The sequence below is a fragment of the Dermochelys coriacea genome, chromosome 2 (assembly GCF_009764565.3).
Source record: "Dermochelys coriacea isolate rDerCor1 chromosome 2, rDerCor1.pri.v4, whole genome shotgun sequence".
Lineage (NCBI taxonomy): Eukaryota > Metazoa > Chordata > Testudines > Dermochelyidae > Dermochelys > Dermochelys coriacea.
In genome coordinates, this window is record NC_050069.1 from 39,560,840 (window position 1) to 39,580,711 (window position 19,872).

Below are 19,872 nucleotides of genomic sequence, written 5' to 3' on the forward strand. Positions count from 1 at the left end.
CTATGTGAAAGTGATAACTTGTGTTAGCACTGAGCAGCACAAGACATTATGTGATATGATTCATAGTGACTTTCAAAGGACATTGGAGCATCTGAAAGGTCTGAAGAAATAGGTTTTTAAACACTCAGTCACCATAGGTGTAACATGAATTTTATTAGATACTGTCATGTCTTAAAGTAACTTATCATGGCTCATTTCTAAGCAGTTGTTTGTGTTTGTTTACAATTCGTTTCTATTAGCCCATCAGGTTGTACATTTTGGGGAAAGAAACCATGGAGCCGTAAGAAGAAAATACTGTGGCAACTGGGAACACTTGTTGGAGCTCCAGTAGGAATTGCTTTAATAGCCGGCATTGCTATTCCTGCTATGATTATTGGAATCCCTGTGTATGTGGGGCGTAAGGTAAAGTGCACTTTGCTGCTTACCTTGCTTCTGTTTTAAAATGCAACACTCTTGAACATGTACAGTAGTGTACTGTCAGTTGGCTCTGTTCACCATTCCTTCCCAAATAGGTTCAGACATAACTTGAAAAATGGTTAGCATCCTCATTTTATTTGTGAGGGGCCATGTTTTTCAAAATGTGGCTCTTCCGTTTGCACAGACAAAGCCCAAAATATTTAAAAATTGATTCCTATAATTAGGCCTATAAATCCTTACTTAGGTACCTAAATAAGTGGCCTGATTTTTAAAAGTCCTGAGTTTCCAACCTCCCTAATTCTACTCAAAGCTGGAAAATAGAAGAGGAAAAGGTGGTTAAAAAAAAAATCTTAGTTTTTTTTCTCTGGATCCTGAGCAAGAAAGAAGCCATTGACATATTAGTTGAAAATCCTGCTATATACATATGCGTATGCCCACACATTTCAGTGTTTTTACTTAATGGTTTCCAAATTCATTAAGTTACCTGGGTATATACATTTACTGATCACCAAGTGCAACTATCCACAGCTAAATTCATTGTTTTTGTTGATGTGGGAATAGATAAGGAATTAACACATTAACCAATAAGTAGTTGGTATCTTTCCTCCAGCAATAAGGACTACTCCTAGGAGTACTAGTGCAAAGCAAATAACAAATAGCAGATAAAATTATTCTTGTGTGTTTGTTCTATCTTTTCCAAGTTTTGTAATTCAGGGTCAAAAAGTAAGTTATCCAAAGACCTTTGAAATGCTGTTTTTGGAAGTGTTAAGATGCCAGATCTTTCACTTGAGTTACGCTATCCTGAACTTCTTAAATCCTAAGGTTATTTTATGTTGTTTTATCAACTTGAATTCGTGGTGCCATTGACTAGTCCACGCTTGCATCTGCCAGTCTGCCTCTTGGTGCTCCAAGAAATTGTCATTCCTTTCCTTTGCCTCTGCCCAGGTTCTGATGGTGGTCTGGAGTTGTGGAGATTCATCTCTGCCAGGCCCCTCCTTTTTCAGTCCGTTCTCTCCAGTAAATTATCTCACTTTCTGCTACAGTTGCTTTAAAAATAATCCATACTATTCCCTCATGTTTTAGCACACTTTCTGGGCCCTGGCATAAGAGAAGAACAATAGCTATAGTTGAATTTCCATACAAATTACTAATAGCGTCTCCCTCTCTCTCTTTGTTCTTATAAGACCCAGATCACCTAAGCACCACATATATAAATGAATTGACCTTCACTACAGCCCTTTGAGGTAGAGAAGTATTTTTGATGTAAAGTCCCTTTACATCACAGCCTAACCTGAAGAGTAACATCAAAAAAGGGATGGCTCATTTCCAAGAGCAATAGGGAAGTGTTAGTACCATTATACAAGGCACTAGTGAGCCCTCATCTGGAATACTGTCTCTCCCATGTTTCAGAGTAGCAGCCGTGTTAGTCTGTATTCGCAAAAAGAAAAGGAGTACTTGTGGCACCTTAGAGACTAACAAATTTATTAGAGCATAAGCTTTTGTGCATCCGATGAAGTGAGCTGTAGCTCATGAAAGCTTATGCTCTAATAAATTTATTAGTCTCTAAGGTGCCACAAGTACTCCTTTTCTTTTTGTCTCTCCCATGTTTAAGAAAGATGAATTCAAATTGGAATAGGTGCAGAGAGAGGCTACTAGGATGATCTGAGGAATGGAAAGCCTACCTTATGAGAAAAAACTCCAAGAGCTTGGCTTGTTTAGCCTAACCAAAAGAAGGCTTTGGGGAGATATGATTGCTCTCTAAAGATATGTCAGAGGGATAAATACCTGAGAGGGAAGAGGAGTTATTTAAGTTAAGCATCAGTGTGGGCACAAGAACAAATGGATATAAACTGGTGATCAACACATTTAGGCTTCAAATTAGATGAAGATTTCTAACTATCAGAGGAGTGAAGTTCTGGAACAGCCTTCTATGGGGAGCAGTGGAGGCAAAATACCTAACTGGCTTCAAGACTGAGCTCGATAAGTTTACTAAGGGGATGGTATGGTGGGACTCCCTACAATGGCATGTAGCTGATCTGTGACTTCTAGCAGCAAATATTTCCAACAGTCAGTGATGGGACACTAGATGGGGAAAGCTCTGAGTTACTACAGAGAATTCTTTTCCAGGTATCTGGCTGCTGGGTCTTACCCACATGCACAGGGTCTAACTGATCGCCCTATTTGGGATCGTAAAGAAATCTTCTCCTGAGTCAGATTGGCAGAGACTCTGGGAGGGGGTAGAGTCACTTGCAGGTTTAAACTCGTGTAAATAGTGGATTCTCTGTAACTTGAAGTCTTCAGATCATGATTTGAGGGCTTAAGTAACTTGGCCAAAGGTTATGGGTCTATCACAGGAGTGGGTGGGTGGGGTTCTGTGGCCTGTAATGTGCAGGAGGTCAGACTGGATGATCGTGATGGTCTGGTCCTTTCTGACCTTAGTCTACGACTGTGTGTATACTTCAGTATAACTTACGTTGCTCAGGGATGTGACTAATCCACACTCCTGAGCAACGGAAGTTATACCAATCTAAGCACTGGTGTGGACAGCGCTATGTCAGTGAAAGAGCTTCTCCCACTGACACAGCTACTGTCTCTAGTGGAGGCAGGAGTTATTGAGCCAAAGGGAGAGCTCTCTCCTATCGTCTTTGGGCATCTCCGCCATAAGTGCTACAGCGGAGCAGCTGCACCAAAGTGCTGTAGTGTACACGTAGCCTATGAGTCCACGTCTAATTCCTGACCCTAAGAGCTATGGAGAGGGCTTGCTAGCCAAGTTTTGTGGAACAGTGGTCACCAAGATTTGGTAAATTCATGTAAGATTTGCTGCAGACAAGCAATTTGGCCTGGCATATTTCAGAAGTCCTATAGAGCAGACCATAAATAAGGGGTTTGGCCCTGCAAACCCCACATAGGTAAGAGAGCAGTAAGACCCATAGGGCTGAACTACCTCCGCCTTCAAACTCATCTCAAGTGGGGACAAGGGCACTGGAACAATTCCTGCCCTCCTCCTTCTCAGTTGAACCTTGGTAAAAGTTCAATTACTGCTGAAACCCCTTCTCATGTCCCACTTTATTAAAACTATATGGAAAAATAAGTTATTAATTTAACAAGATTTTGCCATTGCTTAATATTTAATAAAGGTGATTGAAAGGAAGAAACAGTGATTTATCCCTCCTTTTTTAAGTTGATTGCAGCTACAAAAATAATATATGTAAAAGGCAAAGAATACATGGTGTGACAGTCTGTTCACCCCTCTTGCAAGACTATGATAATTTTATACAAAGTATTCCTTGTGAGATATCATTTGAAAACTCATCATTTGCTGACCACTACTGTCCTGGTAAAATATGTGTGGCAGCATTGTATGTAAAGTTATAAGATTCTACTGTATGACATTACTGAGGCATATTCCCAGTTTGTGCCTATTTCTGGTAACTTGTTCCTCAAATGCAAACTGATGCCTCAGCCAGGTATCAACAACATCAAATGGAATATCCCCTGATCGTTCTTTGTCAGGAAAAAGGGTGTAAGCAAGGATTTTACATGTTGGCCAAAAAAAAAAGCTGGAAGTTTCCGTCCCATGGACTTTCTGTCTCATGAACCTCAGCTGGAGATGATTTTCTACGAAAAGTACAAAGAATGGGGAACAGAAGCCCCAAATAGTCTCTCCTTTCATCTCTACTCATGGTATCAACAACACTTGAAGGACAAAGAAAGCTTCATTGGACTGGGGAGGGATCCCGGCTGAAAGATTCAGCCAGTAAGACTCCTGTAACATGTGGTAAGGAGACCTTTTGCTTTGAATTCATTTAGCTTGTTAAGTTAGGTATTAGTTGTGTTTTACTTTTTATTTCATTGTAACCAATTCTGACTTTTATGCCTCACTAGTTGTAATCACTTAAAATCTACCTTTCTGTAGTTGTTAAATTTGGTTTATTGTTTTATCTAAACCAGTGTGTGTTGAAGTGTTTGGGAAACTTCATTTGGGATAACAAGATTTTTGTGCATAAATTTTAGGACTGTTAATTAATTGCAGTTAACTCGCATGGTTAACTCAAAACATTAATCATGATTAAAAAAATTAATCACAGTTTTAGTTGCACTGTTAAACAATAGAATACCAGTTGAAATTTTATTAAACATTTGTGGATGGTTTTCTAATTTTTCAAATATATTGATTTTAATTACAACACAGAATACAAAGTGTACATTGCTCACTTTATATTATTTTTTGTTACAAATATTTGCATGTAAAAACGATAAAAATATTTTTCAGTTCAGCTCATACAAATACTGTAGTGCAATCTCTATCATGAAAATACAACTTACAAATGTAGATTTTTGTTGTTGTTGCAAAGTATTTACATACCGGATATGCTAAACATTCATATGCCCCTTCATGCTTCGGCCACCATTCCAGAGGACATGCTTCTATGCTGATGATACTTGTTTAAAAAAAATGCATTAATTAAATTTGTAACTAAACTCCTCGAGGGGAGAATTGTCTCCTGCTCTGTTTTACCCTCATTCTGCCATTTACTTAATGTTTTAGCAGTCTCAGATGATGACTCAGTGCATGTTGTTGTTTTTAAGAATGCTTTCACTGCAGATTTGACAAAATCCAAAGAAAGTACCCATGTGATATTTCTAAAGATAGCTACAGTACTTGACCCAAGGTTTAAAAATCTGAAGTGCCTTCCAAAATCTGAAAGGGATCAGATGTGGAGCACGCTTTCAGAAGTCTTAAAAGAGCAACACTCTGATGCAGAAACTACAGAACCTGAATCACCAAAAAAGAAAATCAGTCTTCTGTTTGTGGCATCTGACTTAGATGATGAAAATTAACATCTGTCGGTCTTCACTGCTTTAGATCGTTATCAAGCAGAACCTGTCATCTGGAATGGTGGTCGAAGCGTGAAGGGACATGTGAATCTTTACGGCATCTGACATGTAAATATCTTGCAGTAACAGCTACAACAGTGCCATGCGAACACCTGTTCTCACTTTCAGGTGACGTAAACAAGAAGCCTGCAACATTATCTCCTGCAAGTGTAAAAGACTTGTTTGTCTGAGTGACTGGCAGAATAAGAAGTAGGACTGAATGGACTTGTAGGCTCTAAAGGTTTACATTGTTTTGTTTTTGAATGCAGGTATTTTTTTGTGCATAATTTTACATTTGTAAGTGCAACTTTCACAATAAAGAGATTGCATGACAGTACTTGTATTAGGTGAATTGAAAAACACTACATCTTTTGTTTTTTTACAGTGCAAATATTTGTATAAAGATAAATATAAAGTGAGTGCTGTACACTTTGTATTCTGTGTTGTGTTCTGTAATTAAAATCAATATATTTGAAAATGTAGAAAACACCCAAAAATGTTTAAATAAATGGTATTCTCTTATTTTCTATTGTATTTATTCTCTTTATTTTCTATGGTATTCTCTAATCGCAATTAATTTTTTTAATCACTTGACAGCCCTAATTATTTTCTATTAATGAAACCATGGACTTTATATGAGCTTTTATTGTCCAGAAGGGTGCTGGGCTGTAGAAGACGCACATTTCTAGGGGGAAGTCTGGGACAAGAGTTTGCTGGTGTTGCCCTGCAGTATAATTGATGAGTGGCTGGTTATAACACTCATACTGTGTAGCTGGAAGTGATTTATATGCTAGTGGCTATGTGTGGGCAAACCAGGAGTAGTTGCTCTCACAGCAAAGCAGTGTAAAAGGCACCCCAGGTTTGAGAATTGAGGGGACACAGCGGACTCAGTCCAGATTGTACCCTGGAGATGCCTGAGTGGCGCAGCAAGGAGCAAGGTATATGCACAGCTTGTTGTTTTGAGTGAAGTTTACATTTTAAGCACTTGTACAGCAATTTTAAGTTGGTCTCGTGTGGTGGCTAGAAACAGTCCAAGGAGGCATAGTTTGTTGTTTTCTGTTTGCTTATTTCAGGTAAGGGAAATGGAAATAGTGAAGTATAAAAATGAGCAAAAGTGAAACAATTACAAAGTTGGAGCTGGCTAGAGTGGAGGCAGCAGAAGAAGAGAGAACGGCCATACCGAATGTGGAAAGCAGAGATGAGACTGAAAGAAGCAGCTGCTGCATAGGAAGCTGAAGAAGCCACCCATAGAAGAGCCATGGAGCTGAAGGAACAGGAAACTGAACCCCTTAAGCGAGCCATGGAACTGAGACAACAAGAAGCTGAGGAGAAGGAGAGGAAATATAATCTAGAGCTGATAGAAAAGCTTGGGAAGATCCCAGAGTCACCAACATCTCCCATCACTCAAGGAATCCATGGCTGGGACCAACTGTGTCCTACATACAGAAAGACAGACTGCACTGAGGAATACTTCACCACTTTTGAAAATCTATGTGAAATTCATAAGATTCCTGAGGACAAGAAAATCACCACATTGGTTGCATAACTGTATGGTAAATTTTTGAATGTATTTAATCAACTGCCAGTTCAGGAAGCTGTGATGTATTCTTAATTTAAGGAATCTGTTTTACAAAGATTTCAAATCACCCCTGAAGTGTATAGGGTGAAATTTAGAAATCTTAACAGCAGTATTGGCATGAGTCATAGTGAATATCCCTTTGAATGAGGATGCACAGAAAAAATTTGCTTTTATCCCTGATATAGACTCTGAATTCTCAATGTTACTGTTTGGTCTAATTAATGCTGGGGCCATGTTCCGGAGTCTGGTCAACGAAGTGTTTACATGATTTACAGAACTTTGCAAGCGCATATGTGGATGACATTGCAAGAGGGGAGATATGACTGTCTGTACCCGTATGTTCACCCCTTTCTACAAAATTTATCATAGTTTTGTGAAAGTACGCCTTGTGAGATATCATTTGAAAACTCATAATTCGCTGATCATTAATGTCCTGGTAAAATGTGTGGCAACATTGTATGTAAACTTAAAAGATTCTACTGTATGATGTTACTCCGACATATTCTAAGTTTAGAGAAACCAGCACAAACTGGTTCCTCAAAAACAAAAGGCAAACTGATGCCTCAGCCATGTATCAACAAAATCAAATAGACTATCACCTGGATAAGCAGCCGTTCTTTGGCAGGAAAAAGGGTTTGGGCAAGGAATTTGCATCTTGGCAAAAAAAAAAAATCCGAAAGAGCTGGAAGTTTCCATCCCATGGACTTTCTGTCTCCTGAACCTAAGCTGGAGATGATTTTCTAAGAAAAGTATAAAGAATGGGGAACAGAAGCCCCAGATCATTTCTCCCTTCATCTCTACTCATGGCCTCAACAACACTTGAAGGACAAAGGAAGCATCATTGGGGGAGGGGGGGCGTGGAATCCTGGCTGAAAGATTCAGCCAGTAAGACTGCTAGAATATGGTGAGAGAGACCTTTTGCTTTGAATTCTCTTAGCTTGTTAAGTAGGATTCTGACTTTTATGCCTCATTACTTGTAATCACTTAAAATCTTTCTGTAGTTAATAAACTTTTTTAGTTGTTTTATCTAAACCAGTGTTTGTTTGAACTGAAGACTTTGGGAAACTTCAGTTTGGATGACAAGATTTGTGCATATAATTTTCTATTAATGAAATGATGGGTTTTATATGAGCTTGTATTGTCCAGGAGGGTGTTGCGCAGTACAAAACACACATGTGGGAGGGAAAGTGTGGGACTGGGAGTTTTGCTGGTGTTGCCCTGCAGTGTAATTCATTGGTGGCTGGCTATAGCACTCATACAGTATAGCTGGGAGTGATATACAGGCTAGAAGCTGTGTGTGGGCAGACCACGAGTGGTTGCTTTCGTAGCGAAGTAGTGTAAAAGGAACCCCAGGTTGGAGAATTAAAGGGACACAGCTGTTCATCTATCTGGATTGTACCCTGTGGAATGTCACACATGGGAATTATAGGGACTTCTTATACTTATGCTTTCTTTTTTAAATTGTATAAATTAATGTAAAATCACTAAGAAAGATGTATTATTTAATGTCCTTTGAGAGGCTAACTTTTAAGAAGGAGTATATAAGGATTTAAATTAATAGTGTATAGTCTCTAGCTGAGAGCACACAACAGACTGCTCTATAGCAGAACAGAGCCAAAACTATTTACATTATGTTATGTGCAATGTATCCTGAAATCGTCCTCTTTCTTCTTCCCTCAAGATCCACAATCGATATGAAGGCAAAGACATTTCGAAACACAAACGGAACTTGGCTATTGCAGGTGGTGTAACCTTGTCTGTAATAGTTTCTCCAGTTGTAGCTGCAGTAACTGTAGGTAAGCAAATACCACCACTTCATGAGAGTAGTACCTTGCAACCAAGCATTTGAGAAGACTTGTACAGACTCTCATTAATAAATGACCCTCGGTGAATTAGGAGGTATTAGCATCATTTTATAGATATGGAAATGGAGGGATAAAAAAGTTGAGGTTTTCCCCAGATTACACTGTAAATTGTACTGGAGCAGAGACCAGTGTCAAGACTTTAGAGAGGCTGCATCTAAATGAAAAATTATAAAACACTTCTTTAATCTTGTAATTTTCATGTTGAACCTGTTTTCAGATTTTTATAATCTAACTTTTTTTCTTTAAAAAGAAAATATAATTTAAAACTGCTTTTAAAAGGTACTCTAAAAATGGCACCATGGGGTCCTTATATGTGTGCCAGTGATTCCAGAGCAAATTTGCTAAATTTGGAATTTTAAATTTTTTTAACAATTCTTTAATATCTGACACTGCAAGCTCAAATTTGGCCTTCAAGAGACAAACTGGGTTCTTTCCTTCTCTCACTGCAGTTTGCATTGAAGAAAAGTAGGGTTGCAGCTGGTGTCACTCTCAGCATATTCCTGAACCAGAGCTGTGTAGGAGAGACGCTCCTAATTATGTGGGTACTGGGACAGGGCTACAGCCTTATTCCCCTCTCATCCCACAGCTATTCCTCCATGAGGGGAGGGGAAACTGCAGAGAGGAACCAGCCGGAAACTCCAGCCAGTAGGAGCAGAAGCAGCCAAAGCAGGAACCTCTGGACAGAACTGTCTCTGTCTACAGTTCTGTATGGACTTCCTCTGCCTTTTGCTTATTGGTTTTCTGCTCCAACCCTCCCCCTACCTTTGCCACAGTCTCTTCATCCCAGCCTCACTCCATATTTGCCCTCTTACTGTCTTCTCCCCCACTCTGTCCATCTCACTTCCCTTCCCTTTTCTCTCCGTCTAGCTTCCTCCCACCCCTCTCCCCCAGTAAATCCACTCAACGAACAAAACAAAACAATATCATGGAACGTTGTTTGCTGCCATCACATTGTTCACTCTGCTTGTGTGTTCTACTCCTTCCACCCATCCTGTGCCTGTCTTATTTGTTTAGATTGTAAACTCTTCAGGGCAGGGACTATCTACTCTGTGTTTGTATAGTGCCTAGCATAATGGGGCCCCAGTCTTGATTGGCCCTTAGGCACTACTGTAATAAACATTAATAATAATAATAATTAATACAATCAATGGTACCTTTGGCTGTATAGGGGAAAAAAGAACCCAGTTTGTGTCTCAGATCCCAATACAGGTTTGCAGGGCTAGCAGTTAGGAGAGAAAAAAATCTTTCTTCTACATAGGCATCCATTGGCCTGGACTTCACTCATGGGTTACAGCTCTTCATTACTCCTTCACAGAGGTAACAGCAGGGTTTTTTTCCCCACTCCTTTTACTTTTGGTTGCCTCTTCGGCCTGCTGCGCCATCACACTCTTACCCTAGTTTACTTTGCCTTTGAGAGAGTAGCTTGAGGCACACTGATCTCCACAGTAGAGATCTTGAGTGTGAATTTCCAGTGAATTGGATTTTCAGTAATTGGAACCTATTGACCTTCCTTTTAGGGCCGACTGAAGAGCTCTGTACTGAATCTGTATTGCAGCTGCTTTGCTCCATTTGGGTCAGTTTGGCCTGGCACAGCCTGCCATTTTACTGCACCTTTCACAGGCTTCCATCAGCAAAGCAGCAGAATAGTCTAGTGCATAGTGTTAGATCTTGGGCCAAATGATTAGCCCCTACGGTGTGTGGGAAGTGATGCTCTGTTTGTGTGAGTGCAGCCGAACCTTTTTACCACACGTTTCACTGGCTTTGCTCATCAGTTTTCTCTCTTCATTTGTAAGCTGAGATAAATAAACCCCATAATGACACTTCTTAAGGGGTGATCTTACCTCCGTTGAAGTCCATAGTAAAGCTTTCTCTGGCTTCAGTAGGAGCAGGATCAAGCCCTTAATTACACTGGCAGTAGTAGGCATTTCTGGTTTTAAAGATATTTGAAATAGTTCCATTCTCTCACATCAGAAAAGTTTTTAATACCTTTTGACAAAGCTTATTAAATCTGATAAGTGTAAATGTATATATTTGTAGTGGACATAGTGTACGTCTGCTCATCCAGTACTATACTCCTCTTTGTCTCCCATTGTTGGTAAGAGAACCTTCTTTGCATGATGATGCCAAAAGGGCAGTGTGCATGCGCGCCATGCGCTGGAGTTGGAAAGTTTTCATAGCAGTGCCTATTGATCCACTTGCACGCAATGTGTCCCCCTTGTGCTTTCAGTTGAGGCTATAATAGGGTATATGTGTCAATGCCGCTCCGGTTCCCTCCTCTTTTGCTATCTGGAACAGCTTTCATTTTTCACTTCACCTTAGTGATTTGCCATCTGTTCTCAAATCTCACTTGAAAACCATATATTTTTTTAATTCTTGTCTCCTCTTCTGTAGATTTATTTTAACTGTGCATTATTAAATAGTATAGTTACAAAACCTGGGATAGTTCAATAAAAGGTGCTGAAGCAAATAATGATATTGAATGAAAAGCTTAATATTTTCCCTTGTAGGTATTGGTGTTCCTATCATGTTGGCTTATGTGTATGGAGTTGTTCCAATCTCCCTCTGTCGCAGTGGAGGCTGTGGGGTGTCTGCAGGCAATGGAAAGGGTGTCAGGATAGAATTTGATGATGAAAATGATATAAATGTTGGTGGAACAAATGCAGCAGTAGGTAAGAGAATTCAGTATTTTTTTTTCTGTTAATTTAGTGTTTTGTAATAGTTGCCACATTTGAAAGCTTAGGACACTGAAGATCTTTCTTTGCAGAAGAGCTACAGTGCAGGTAACAACACTGCAAGTTGCCTCATGCTGCCTTACCTATGTGCCTAAACTGCATGTTAAAGGACCCATCTCCAGCAACGATGGTAGTTGTTTTTGTGCCATGATGTTTTTTGTACTACAGGTGCCTGGGACATGGACTGAGCCCACTACCCTTCTGTCTTATGTTCTGTATAGGTTGTTAATCAACCCTCATCACTGTAATACCAGAGTGCCTTCCAATAGTGCATTAAGTGAAAAAGATCACCAAAGAGCCATCAGAGGGTAACCGCTTTCTCACTCTCGATCTAAGCTGAATGCAAACGGGTGACTTAGAGGTGAAAAGCATTCTATTGCATTACCATTCCCTTTGTACCATCCACACCCTCAGAAATAACAATTTAGGAGTGAGCGTTTTAGTCAAAACAAGCACATTTTAATTTCTTAGGCCCTGATCATTGATCTGTGAGAGTGGACACTTGAATGGAGCCTCTTTGTAATCACTGGGGCACTTGGTAATCACTGGACACAGTGTTAGACCCAGATGAGAGAGAACAAAGGCTTGTGTCCCTTCTCGAATAGTTAGTTCCCATAGTGCAAATTCAAAGAAGTGATGCAAACATCTCCTCTCATTTGTTCTAATCAAGTGCCGACTTCTGGGTATGTCATCCCCGAGGCTGAAAGGAGCGAGATAAGATGATGCTGTCGTTTTTCATCTCTTTGTCTCTAAGGCTTTGTCTACACTACCCCTTTTATCGGTAAAACTTTTGTCGTTCAGGGATGTGAAAAAACACACCCCAACCAACATAAGTTTTGCTGACAAAAGTGCTGGTGTGCACAGCGCTCTGTCAGCAGGAGAGGCTCTCCTGCCAACAGAGCTAGTGCTGCTCGCTGGGGGTAGTTTAATTATGCCAGCAAAGAGCAGCTACACGGAAACCCTTACAGTTCTAGTGGTACAGCTATGCCGCTGTAAGGTCTGTAGTGTAGACATAGCCTAATATGGAAAAACATCCTCTCAGATATCGTTCTTCTGCTGCTTTCTTGAATTTTATACATCTGTTTTTTAATCGAACTGTAAGACTCCCTGTGGAGAGTTCCTATATGTAAGGTGGCTTCAGGTTACCATTCCTATGTAACATCAGGTATTTTTGAGCCTTTCAACAACTTATCAAACAAATGTATGGTTTCAGCCACAGCCGCTCTGGCAGTCCCAACTGAGAGCCTGTTTTACTTTGTATTGTAATCTTCACATGGTGAATAGAGTGTGTTTTCACACATTGTCTAGATTCTTTCTGGCTCCTTCTGGTGTTGTCCAGAAGCAGTTTTCTTATCCACATTTAAGACAGAGTTAAAACTTTCTGTTTCCTTTTGTATTTCAAGCCTGTTACATTTTTATCTAGATACCACTTCAGTAGCAGAGGCCCGTCATAACCCTAGTATAGGAGAAGGAAGTGTTGGAGGATTAACTGGAAGCCTGAGTGCAAGTGGCAGCCACATGGATAGAATAGGAGCCATTCGGGACAACCTGAGTGAAACTGCCAGCACCATGGCACTAGCTGGAGCTAGTATAACAGGGAGTCTGTCAGGAAGTGCAATGGTCAGCTGTTTTAACAGGTAAGACACACACTTTCTGCTGTTCTGGTATTTAGCTTTAAATGTGAGGAGAGTGTAAGTATGTGTGTGTGGGGGGTGTCACTATTATTGATATTCAGATCATTTCATGTTTAAAATAAGATGGAGTAAAGTTAATTGTACTTTCCCATAATTCACCTGTATCCATTGATGTCACAATTTTTAATATCCTAAATATGTCTGTTCCTTGACAGGTGAGTCCACTAGCTATAATTGTTTACTCTAACCCACATTTAAAATACCCAATGAAAAACTTACCAACATCTGTCTCATTTTAAGATGAGTATTTTAAGTATCCATTCAAAGCTTTCACATTGTAATTTTAAAAATAAGAATAATGTGCACATGCCTAAACTGAGTAACTGCAGAGTTGTATTTGTCCTCACCTCATTATGTCTCACCTAAAATGTAGATTGTAATGCTCTGGGGCCCAGGGACTGCTTCTGTTTCCTGTGAAGTACCGAGTACACTGTGGGGCACTATACACTAATAAATAATGAGTGCTGTGATGCAATTTATTTTGCCAGTATTTTATATACTAAGAATGTTTTGCATTAACACTTTGTTCACTTAATCAGTTAAATGTTAGTATGCAAAGTCACACTGAAATCAGAGGGATTTGCATAATATCCATGCTGCAGACAATCTATAGTCAGAGCCATCACTTCTTAACAGACCATTAATGAACACAGATACTGAACATGAGTGCCAGCTACTCTTCAGAATTTAAACTTTTTTTTTTTTTAAAAAGGCAGAAAAAACTGAACACTGGTCTTCAGTAAGGAGTAAATGACACCAACATCTTGTTTTAAGTCAGACTAGTTTTAGTGTGTGAATAAAAGGGTGAGGTTGAGAGGATTTTTCTGACAGCACTGAACGTGAAAATGGCAACTATAGTGTGCTGCTGTGTTATATAGCTTATCCTCTTGGGTTCTGAAATCACAAGTGGATTGTGAAACGCTTGTCTCACAGAGGAGGATAAATTCCATATGCTGAAGCAATCCAAGATGCAGAATTATCTTCCGGCAATCTAGTTGTTTGTAACCCAGGTTATAAAACAAATTCTTAACATTTTAATCTAATTGTTTTTCATTATGGGCCATACTTACGCACAGCAAAGTCGATAGAAAGATTCCCAGACTCCAAATGTGTAGGGTCAGGACTTTGCCATTTATAAGTAATATAATCATCCCAAATATGTAGCAGTAATGAAAATATAGCATCCACTCTACCTTTACATAATCTCTAGATGTCTATTTAATAAAACAAAAACTTTTCTTTTACTGATAACATGATGCTATTATATAATCATTGGCTGCTTCACCTTCGTACTAGATGCCCCTACCATTATGGCCTCACATCACAGTTATCTATCTTTTGCCAAGAAGGACTCTGGAGACCTCATTGGGGACACAAAATGTCACTAATTAACTCCCGAGGAATCACTTCTGAGTAATCTGAAGCACGTAGCTGCTTTGTTGGCCATGCTCCATTCTCCACCCCAGAGAAGGCAGAACATCTCTTGGGAGAAGTGTCAAAATCTAGCAGTGAGGGTGGAGCTCACCTTGTTTCTTTAGTACCATTTTTTGGTTTAAACAATTCAGATATCCAGGGTAAGGACAGGATAGAAACCTCTGTTTTGACACTGTATACGTTCTAGAGAGAAAACGTTTCAAGCAGAGATACTTTGCCTTGTACAACTGTCTTCTCCTTTACAGGGAAGAGATGTACTTTTTAAAAAGAAAAAATAACAAATCTCTGCTTCCAGTTCATTGTCAGAATGTATGGATAGACAATAGGTAAAATCTCAACGGTATTTTAAACTGATTTTTTCTTTACATACTTGCTCACACCTGTATTTGGGTGGTCTGGTTTCTATAATTCTCCTCCGATGGTTCATACGTAACATCATTATCACAGAAAGCAGAATAAGGAATGCAGCTCCCTGTCCTGCATTCCTTTGATTAGCAATATCTTCTATTATTGCAGGAGGAACATGGGAAATTAAATGGCCTGAACTTAGATTTTGGCTGGCAGAAACAGTCTTTGCACTTTTTAAATTGTGGTAGTCATCTCTTGGTTATTAGATGAAGTGTCTACAAAAGGATCATACCTTAGTCTGGAAGTGTCTCATAATGCTCAATTTTCCTGGTTGACCTGCAACATTTTCTTTTGGTAGGAGGTTCATTTTTAGTTTACGATGAGTAAGAGACAGCATTTGTGACTGATGGAGCAAAAGAGAAGTGACCATTTCAGTAAATAGATACCTTTCAGTGTTGGGGAGACACTTGTCAAAAGTTTCTGATATCACATGGTGGATAACTTTACAAGATGAGATACTGACTCTTAACCCAGGTATTTCAATTATGGTAATAATATTATGAAGGTAACTTTTGACATTTTTTTTATTTGTTTAAATCTCTCCAAGGCTGGAAGTTCAAGCAGATGTGCAGAAAGAACGGTACAGTCTGAGTGGAGAATCTGGCACAGTTAGCTTGGGAACAGTTAGTGACAATGCCAGTACCAAAGCAATGGCAGGGTCCATTCTGAATTCCTACATCCCATTAGACAGGTAAGAACAATATGATGAAAACAGAGAAGACTTATGAGTCTAGTTGATAAAGGATATTGCCAGTGTATTAGGCCAAATGACTTGTCTTGATAAGGGATTCCATCTACAAGATTTACGTTCAGGATTATGCATATATATGTACCTTACACACCACAATTTACAACAGGGGTCAGGAACCTGCAGCACCCGTGCCAAAGGCGGCACACAAGCTGCTTTTTACTGGCACGCTGCTGCCAGCCAGGGTCCCAGCCGCCAACCCCACTCAGCCTGTTGATGGTCTGGGGTTCCGGCCGCCGGCCCCTTGCCAGCTGGGGTCCCAGCCATTGGCCCTGCTCAGCCTGCTGCCGTCCTGGGATACCAGCTGCCAGCCCCGCTCACCTTGCTGCTGGTCTGGGGTTCCAGCCGCTTGGCTCCCTACCAGCCAGGGTCCAGGCCTCCGGCCCTGCTCAGCCCTCCTGTCAGCTTGGGGTACCGGCAGCCAGCCCAGGGCTCTGCTCCTGGCCTGGGCCCAGTGCTCTGCAGCCCTTATCAAAAATTACACTGCAATTAGTTTAAAAACTTGAAAACTTAAAATATTACAGTAATCGTTAAAAAATGTATAATGTTAATAAATACATAGGTTTGATGAAACAAAGTAGTTGTACTTATGTGCCTATGCTTAATTTGTGTTTTCGATGATTTACCTTCTAAAAAAATCTGGCATGTCTCACACCCCTAGAAAGGGCATCTCGCACCCCCATGGTATGCGTGCACCCCAGGTTAAGAACCACCGCACTAAACTGATGAGATCTGCATTTTAATTTAATTTTAAATGAAGCTTCTTAAACATTTTAAAAACCTTGTTTACTTTACATACAACAATAGTTTAGTTACATAATATAGACTTAGAGAGAGAGAGACCTTCTAAAAACGTTAAAATGTAGTACCAGCACACGAAACCTTAAATTAGAGTGAATAAATGAAGACTTGGCACACCCCTTCTGAAAGGTTGCCAGCCCCTGATTTACAATATCCAAGTGTTAGTTGCTGCCAGGCTAATGATAAACATTTGGGTGACTATATGTTCCCAATGGGAATACTGTCATGGTAGCACAGTAAATAGTTGGATCCCAGATTTTGTTTCCTTTTTAATTAATTTTGATTTAAAAAACTCTTTTAAAATGTATAAAAGGATTTGTTTAGAAAAAACCTTGAATATTGCAATTTAACATTCTTGTCATGTCATGCACATAGAAAAGAGACAAGGGCATGTTTTGCTTTGATGATGAAACTTTTTGTATGTTAAAGATGGATGCTTTGACCATTTATTTCATGTTCTAGGGAAGGCAACAGTATGGAGGTGCAAGTTGATATTGAATCGAAGCCAGCTAAATTCAGACACAATAGTGGAAGCAGTAGTGTTGATGATGGCAGTGCTCCAGGTCGCAGTAATGCTGGTTGTTCATCGGCCTGCTTGCCAGAAAGTAAATCTAGTGCCACCAAGTGGTCCAAAGAAACGACAGCAGGAAAAAAATGTAAAGGTAAACTGAGAAAAAAGAGTAGCATGAAGATAAATGAGACCAGAGAGGACATGGATGCTCAGTTGTTGGAGCAACAAAGCACAAACTCCAGTGAATTTGACTCTCCATCTCTAAGTGACAGTATCCCATCTGTAGCAGATTCCCACTCAAGTCATTTTTCTGAGTTTAGTTGCTCTGATATGGAAAGTATGAAAACCTCATGTAGCCATGGTTCGAGTGATTATCATTCTCGCTTTACTACCGTTAGCGTTCTCCCTGAGGTAGAAAATGACCGTTTGGAAAACTCTCCACATCAGAGTGCAATTCCTGTGCTTGCTCCACCTGCCCCGAGCACTGAAGTTCCACAGCTGAGTTATATTGCTGAAGAATGTGTTAATAATGGAACTTCAACTGATGTAGGTGTAGATCTTGGTGAAACACTGAAAGAAACAAATAACAACCATTCACAGTATGCTGTGGAATTAAACACTGCAATTCAGACTGAAATTTAGACCTGCAAGTGCTGCAAAAATAGATTTACCACTAAAGAACCATGTCTGAAAGCTGGTTGAACTACATGTGACTACTGTAAGTTTCAAGTGGCCAGCAGAAGCAAGGTTTTGATGCAATTACATTTTATATATGCCTGTCTAGTAAGGCAGAATGCTTCATGTGGATCTTGTTACAGACCTGTATGAAGTATATGAAGGCTTTAACAAGTGCATTACAACAGGACAATATGTTCATGTTTTGTATTGTTGCCACAACTTTGCTTGAAAGTATATACTTGTGTAGTGAGATAAACAATTGGCTCATTCATAATATGTTAAATGCTAAATTGAATAATCTGTACTATACTGTTCACTTGCAAAATGTGGGGCTTAGGATAAGTGGGTGTTAGGTCAGCAGTAGTAACTTAATGAAACCGTTTTAGGGTGAACACTAGGGGAAATGAGAGGGGTCGCAGAGACCTTAAAAGTAATAAATCTTTGTCAGTAATAAATACTTGTACTGACCATTTTGCCTCCTAACTGGACACAAATTTCAAATGTTTGCATTTAGAATGAATCACATATTCAGAGCTGGATGCAGCCTGTTTCAGAAGTGCTTGTATACTTGTACACCTTGAGCAAGGTTATGGCATTTTGCATAATTCCGAAATAAAGAAAATTGGAACTTAATATGTGGTACAAAGGTGACATTTCCTTATGAAGAACAACAGTCCAGGTAATTCAATTATATACGCATCAGATGGCAACAGATACGGCTACATGTACTGTATAAAAACTGTAAAATAAGAATCCATTGACTTGTAAACATTGCAGAGAAGCGGATACAGTCACCTTTCATTAGTGGAAAAACAGTGCCCCTTTGATTCTTGGTGCCTTTGGAATAGACTGGGTTTTAAGTGCCTGGTCGTTTGAGGATTTTACTGTAACGTTTTCCAGAATGTCCTCTTTGACCACCTTGGACTATAAAGGAAAACTTTATAGAAAATAAAATGACTGTGGTAGATAATGTGTATAATAATAATAATGAAGTATTAGCCTACCAAAGACTCACTCAGGCTTAGTGGATAACTTTTACATGACATCTGTCTGCAAAACACATGAACATCTTCAGTCACAGAATTAAAGCACAGTGCAGAGCTTGCACAAGTACAAAAGATGGGTTCCAAATCTGACTGGCTTTTCTTTTTTCTTTTGTTTATGGAAGATATACAACTAAACACAAGCTGAAGTTGGCAAAAGCGCCTGCACTATTACAATTTTTGCTGCATAATTCATTAAACTGAAAAAAATGGTGGCTATCAGAATAACAGTTAACAATGTTCTGTCTTGTGTTCCTTGTAAGTATTGCCATTATGGTGCTACCAAAAGTTTGGTATGGTAAAAAGAAAAATGTCATGGGCTGCAGTCCTCTTCTATGACTTATCCCCACCAATTTCATTAATATGCTTATAACACTAGTGCCAGTTATGTTATTTGATAATGCTTGTTATGGTATTTGTATATTTGCATTCAATTTTGCTCAATAATATGCGTGTAAACTGCATACCTGAAATAAATGTCTACATAATAACTTTTTAGTTGTCCTTTGTTTAGTGCACAAGTGGCCTTATAAGAATGTGACTGTTCATTGATGACTCTTTTCTACAAGGAGTGGTGCACTTTCCTTTCCCATTGCCTTTGTTCATATTTATTTTGCTTCAATGGGAGGTGAAGGTTTCTGGCACCCAAAGTATTTTTTCATACTATTGCAAGGTGACCTTGCTTTTTTCTTCTTCTCTCCTGCCAGAGTAGTGACCCGCATTGCCACTTCAGTAGGCAGGAAAGTAAATTGTTGACTCAGAGGACAGAAATGTCATAATTGTTTGACATGAACAAATGTTATTTTTCCAACATATAGCAAGTGGGCTGACAGCTAGTCACTCAGTTTGCTGATGACTTACCATTTTTCCCTTAGAAAATTAAACAAAAACATGTGCCCCTTCTTCCTTCACCTGAAACAAAGTCCTATGAGCCATTCAGAAAGTAGTTTATCATAAGTACAGCAAACTTGAACAATGTTTATGGATAACCAGGTTTCTGATTGGCTGAAGAGCACATTCATTAGGTCTTTTCCCTTAGTCTGTCGGAGTATGTTCAATGATGGTCAATGATATAGTGAGAAAC

At 39.5% G+C, this 19,872-nt stretch overlaps 1 protein-coding gene across 10 annotated transcripts in view; it reads left to right on the forward strand.

Moving 5' to 3' along the window:
* The window catches only part of RNF19A (ring finger protein 19A, RBR E3 ubiquitin protein ligase), a 106,245-nt gene extending 86,966 nt beyond the window's left edge, over positions 1 to 19,279 (forward strand). For 9 of the 10 annotated variants that reach the window (XM_038391018.2, XM_038391016.2, XM_043507524.1 and 6 more), the window contains 6 exons: positions 240 to 402; positions 8,556 to 8,670; positions 11,247 to 11,408; positions 12,895 to 13,108; positions 15,555 to 15,698; positions 17,019 to 19,279. In XM_038391018.2, the coding sequence (XP_038246946.1) occupies positions 240 to 402; positions 8,556 to 8,670; positions 11,247 to 11,408; positions 12,895 to 13,108; positions 15,555 to 15,698; positions 17,019 to 17,709 (1,489 nt within the window). In that variant the 3' untranslated portion in view covers positions 17,710 to 19,279. The remainder of the gene's footprint in view (positions 1 to 239; positions 403 to 8,555; positions 8,671 to 11,246; positions 11,409 to 12,894; positions 13,109 to 15,554; positions 15,699 to 17,018) is intronic. The other variant, XM_043507526.1, reaches the window with a different exon arrangement.
* The last annotated feature ends 593 nt before the right edge of the window (positions 19,280 to 19,872 follow it).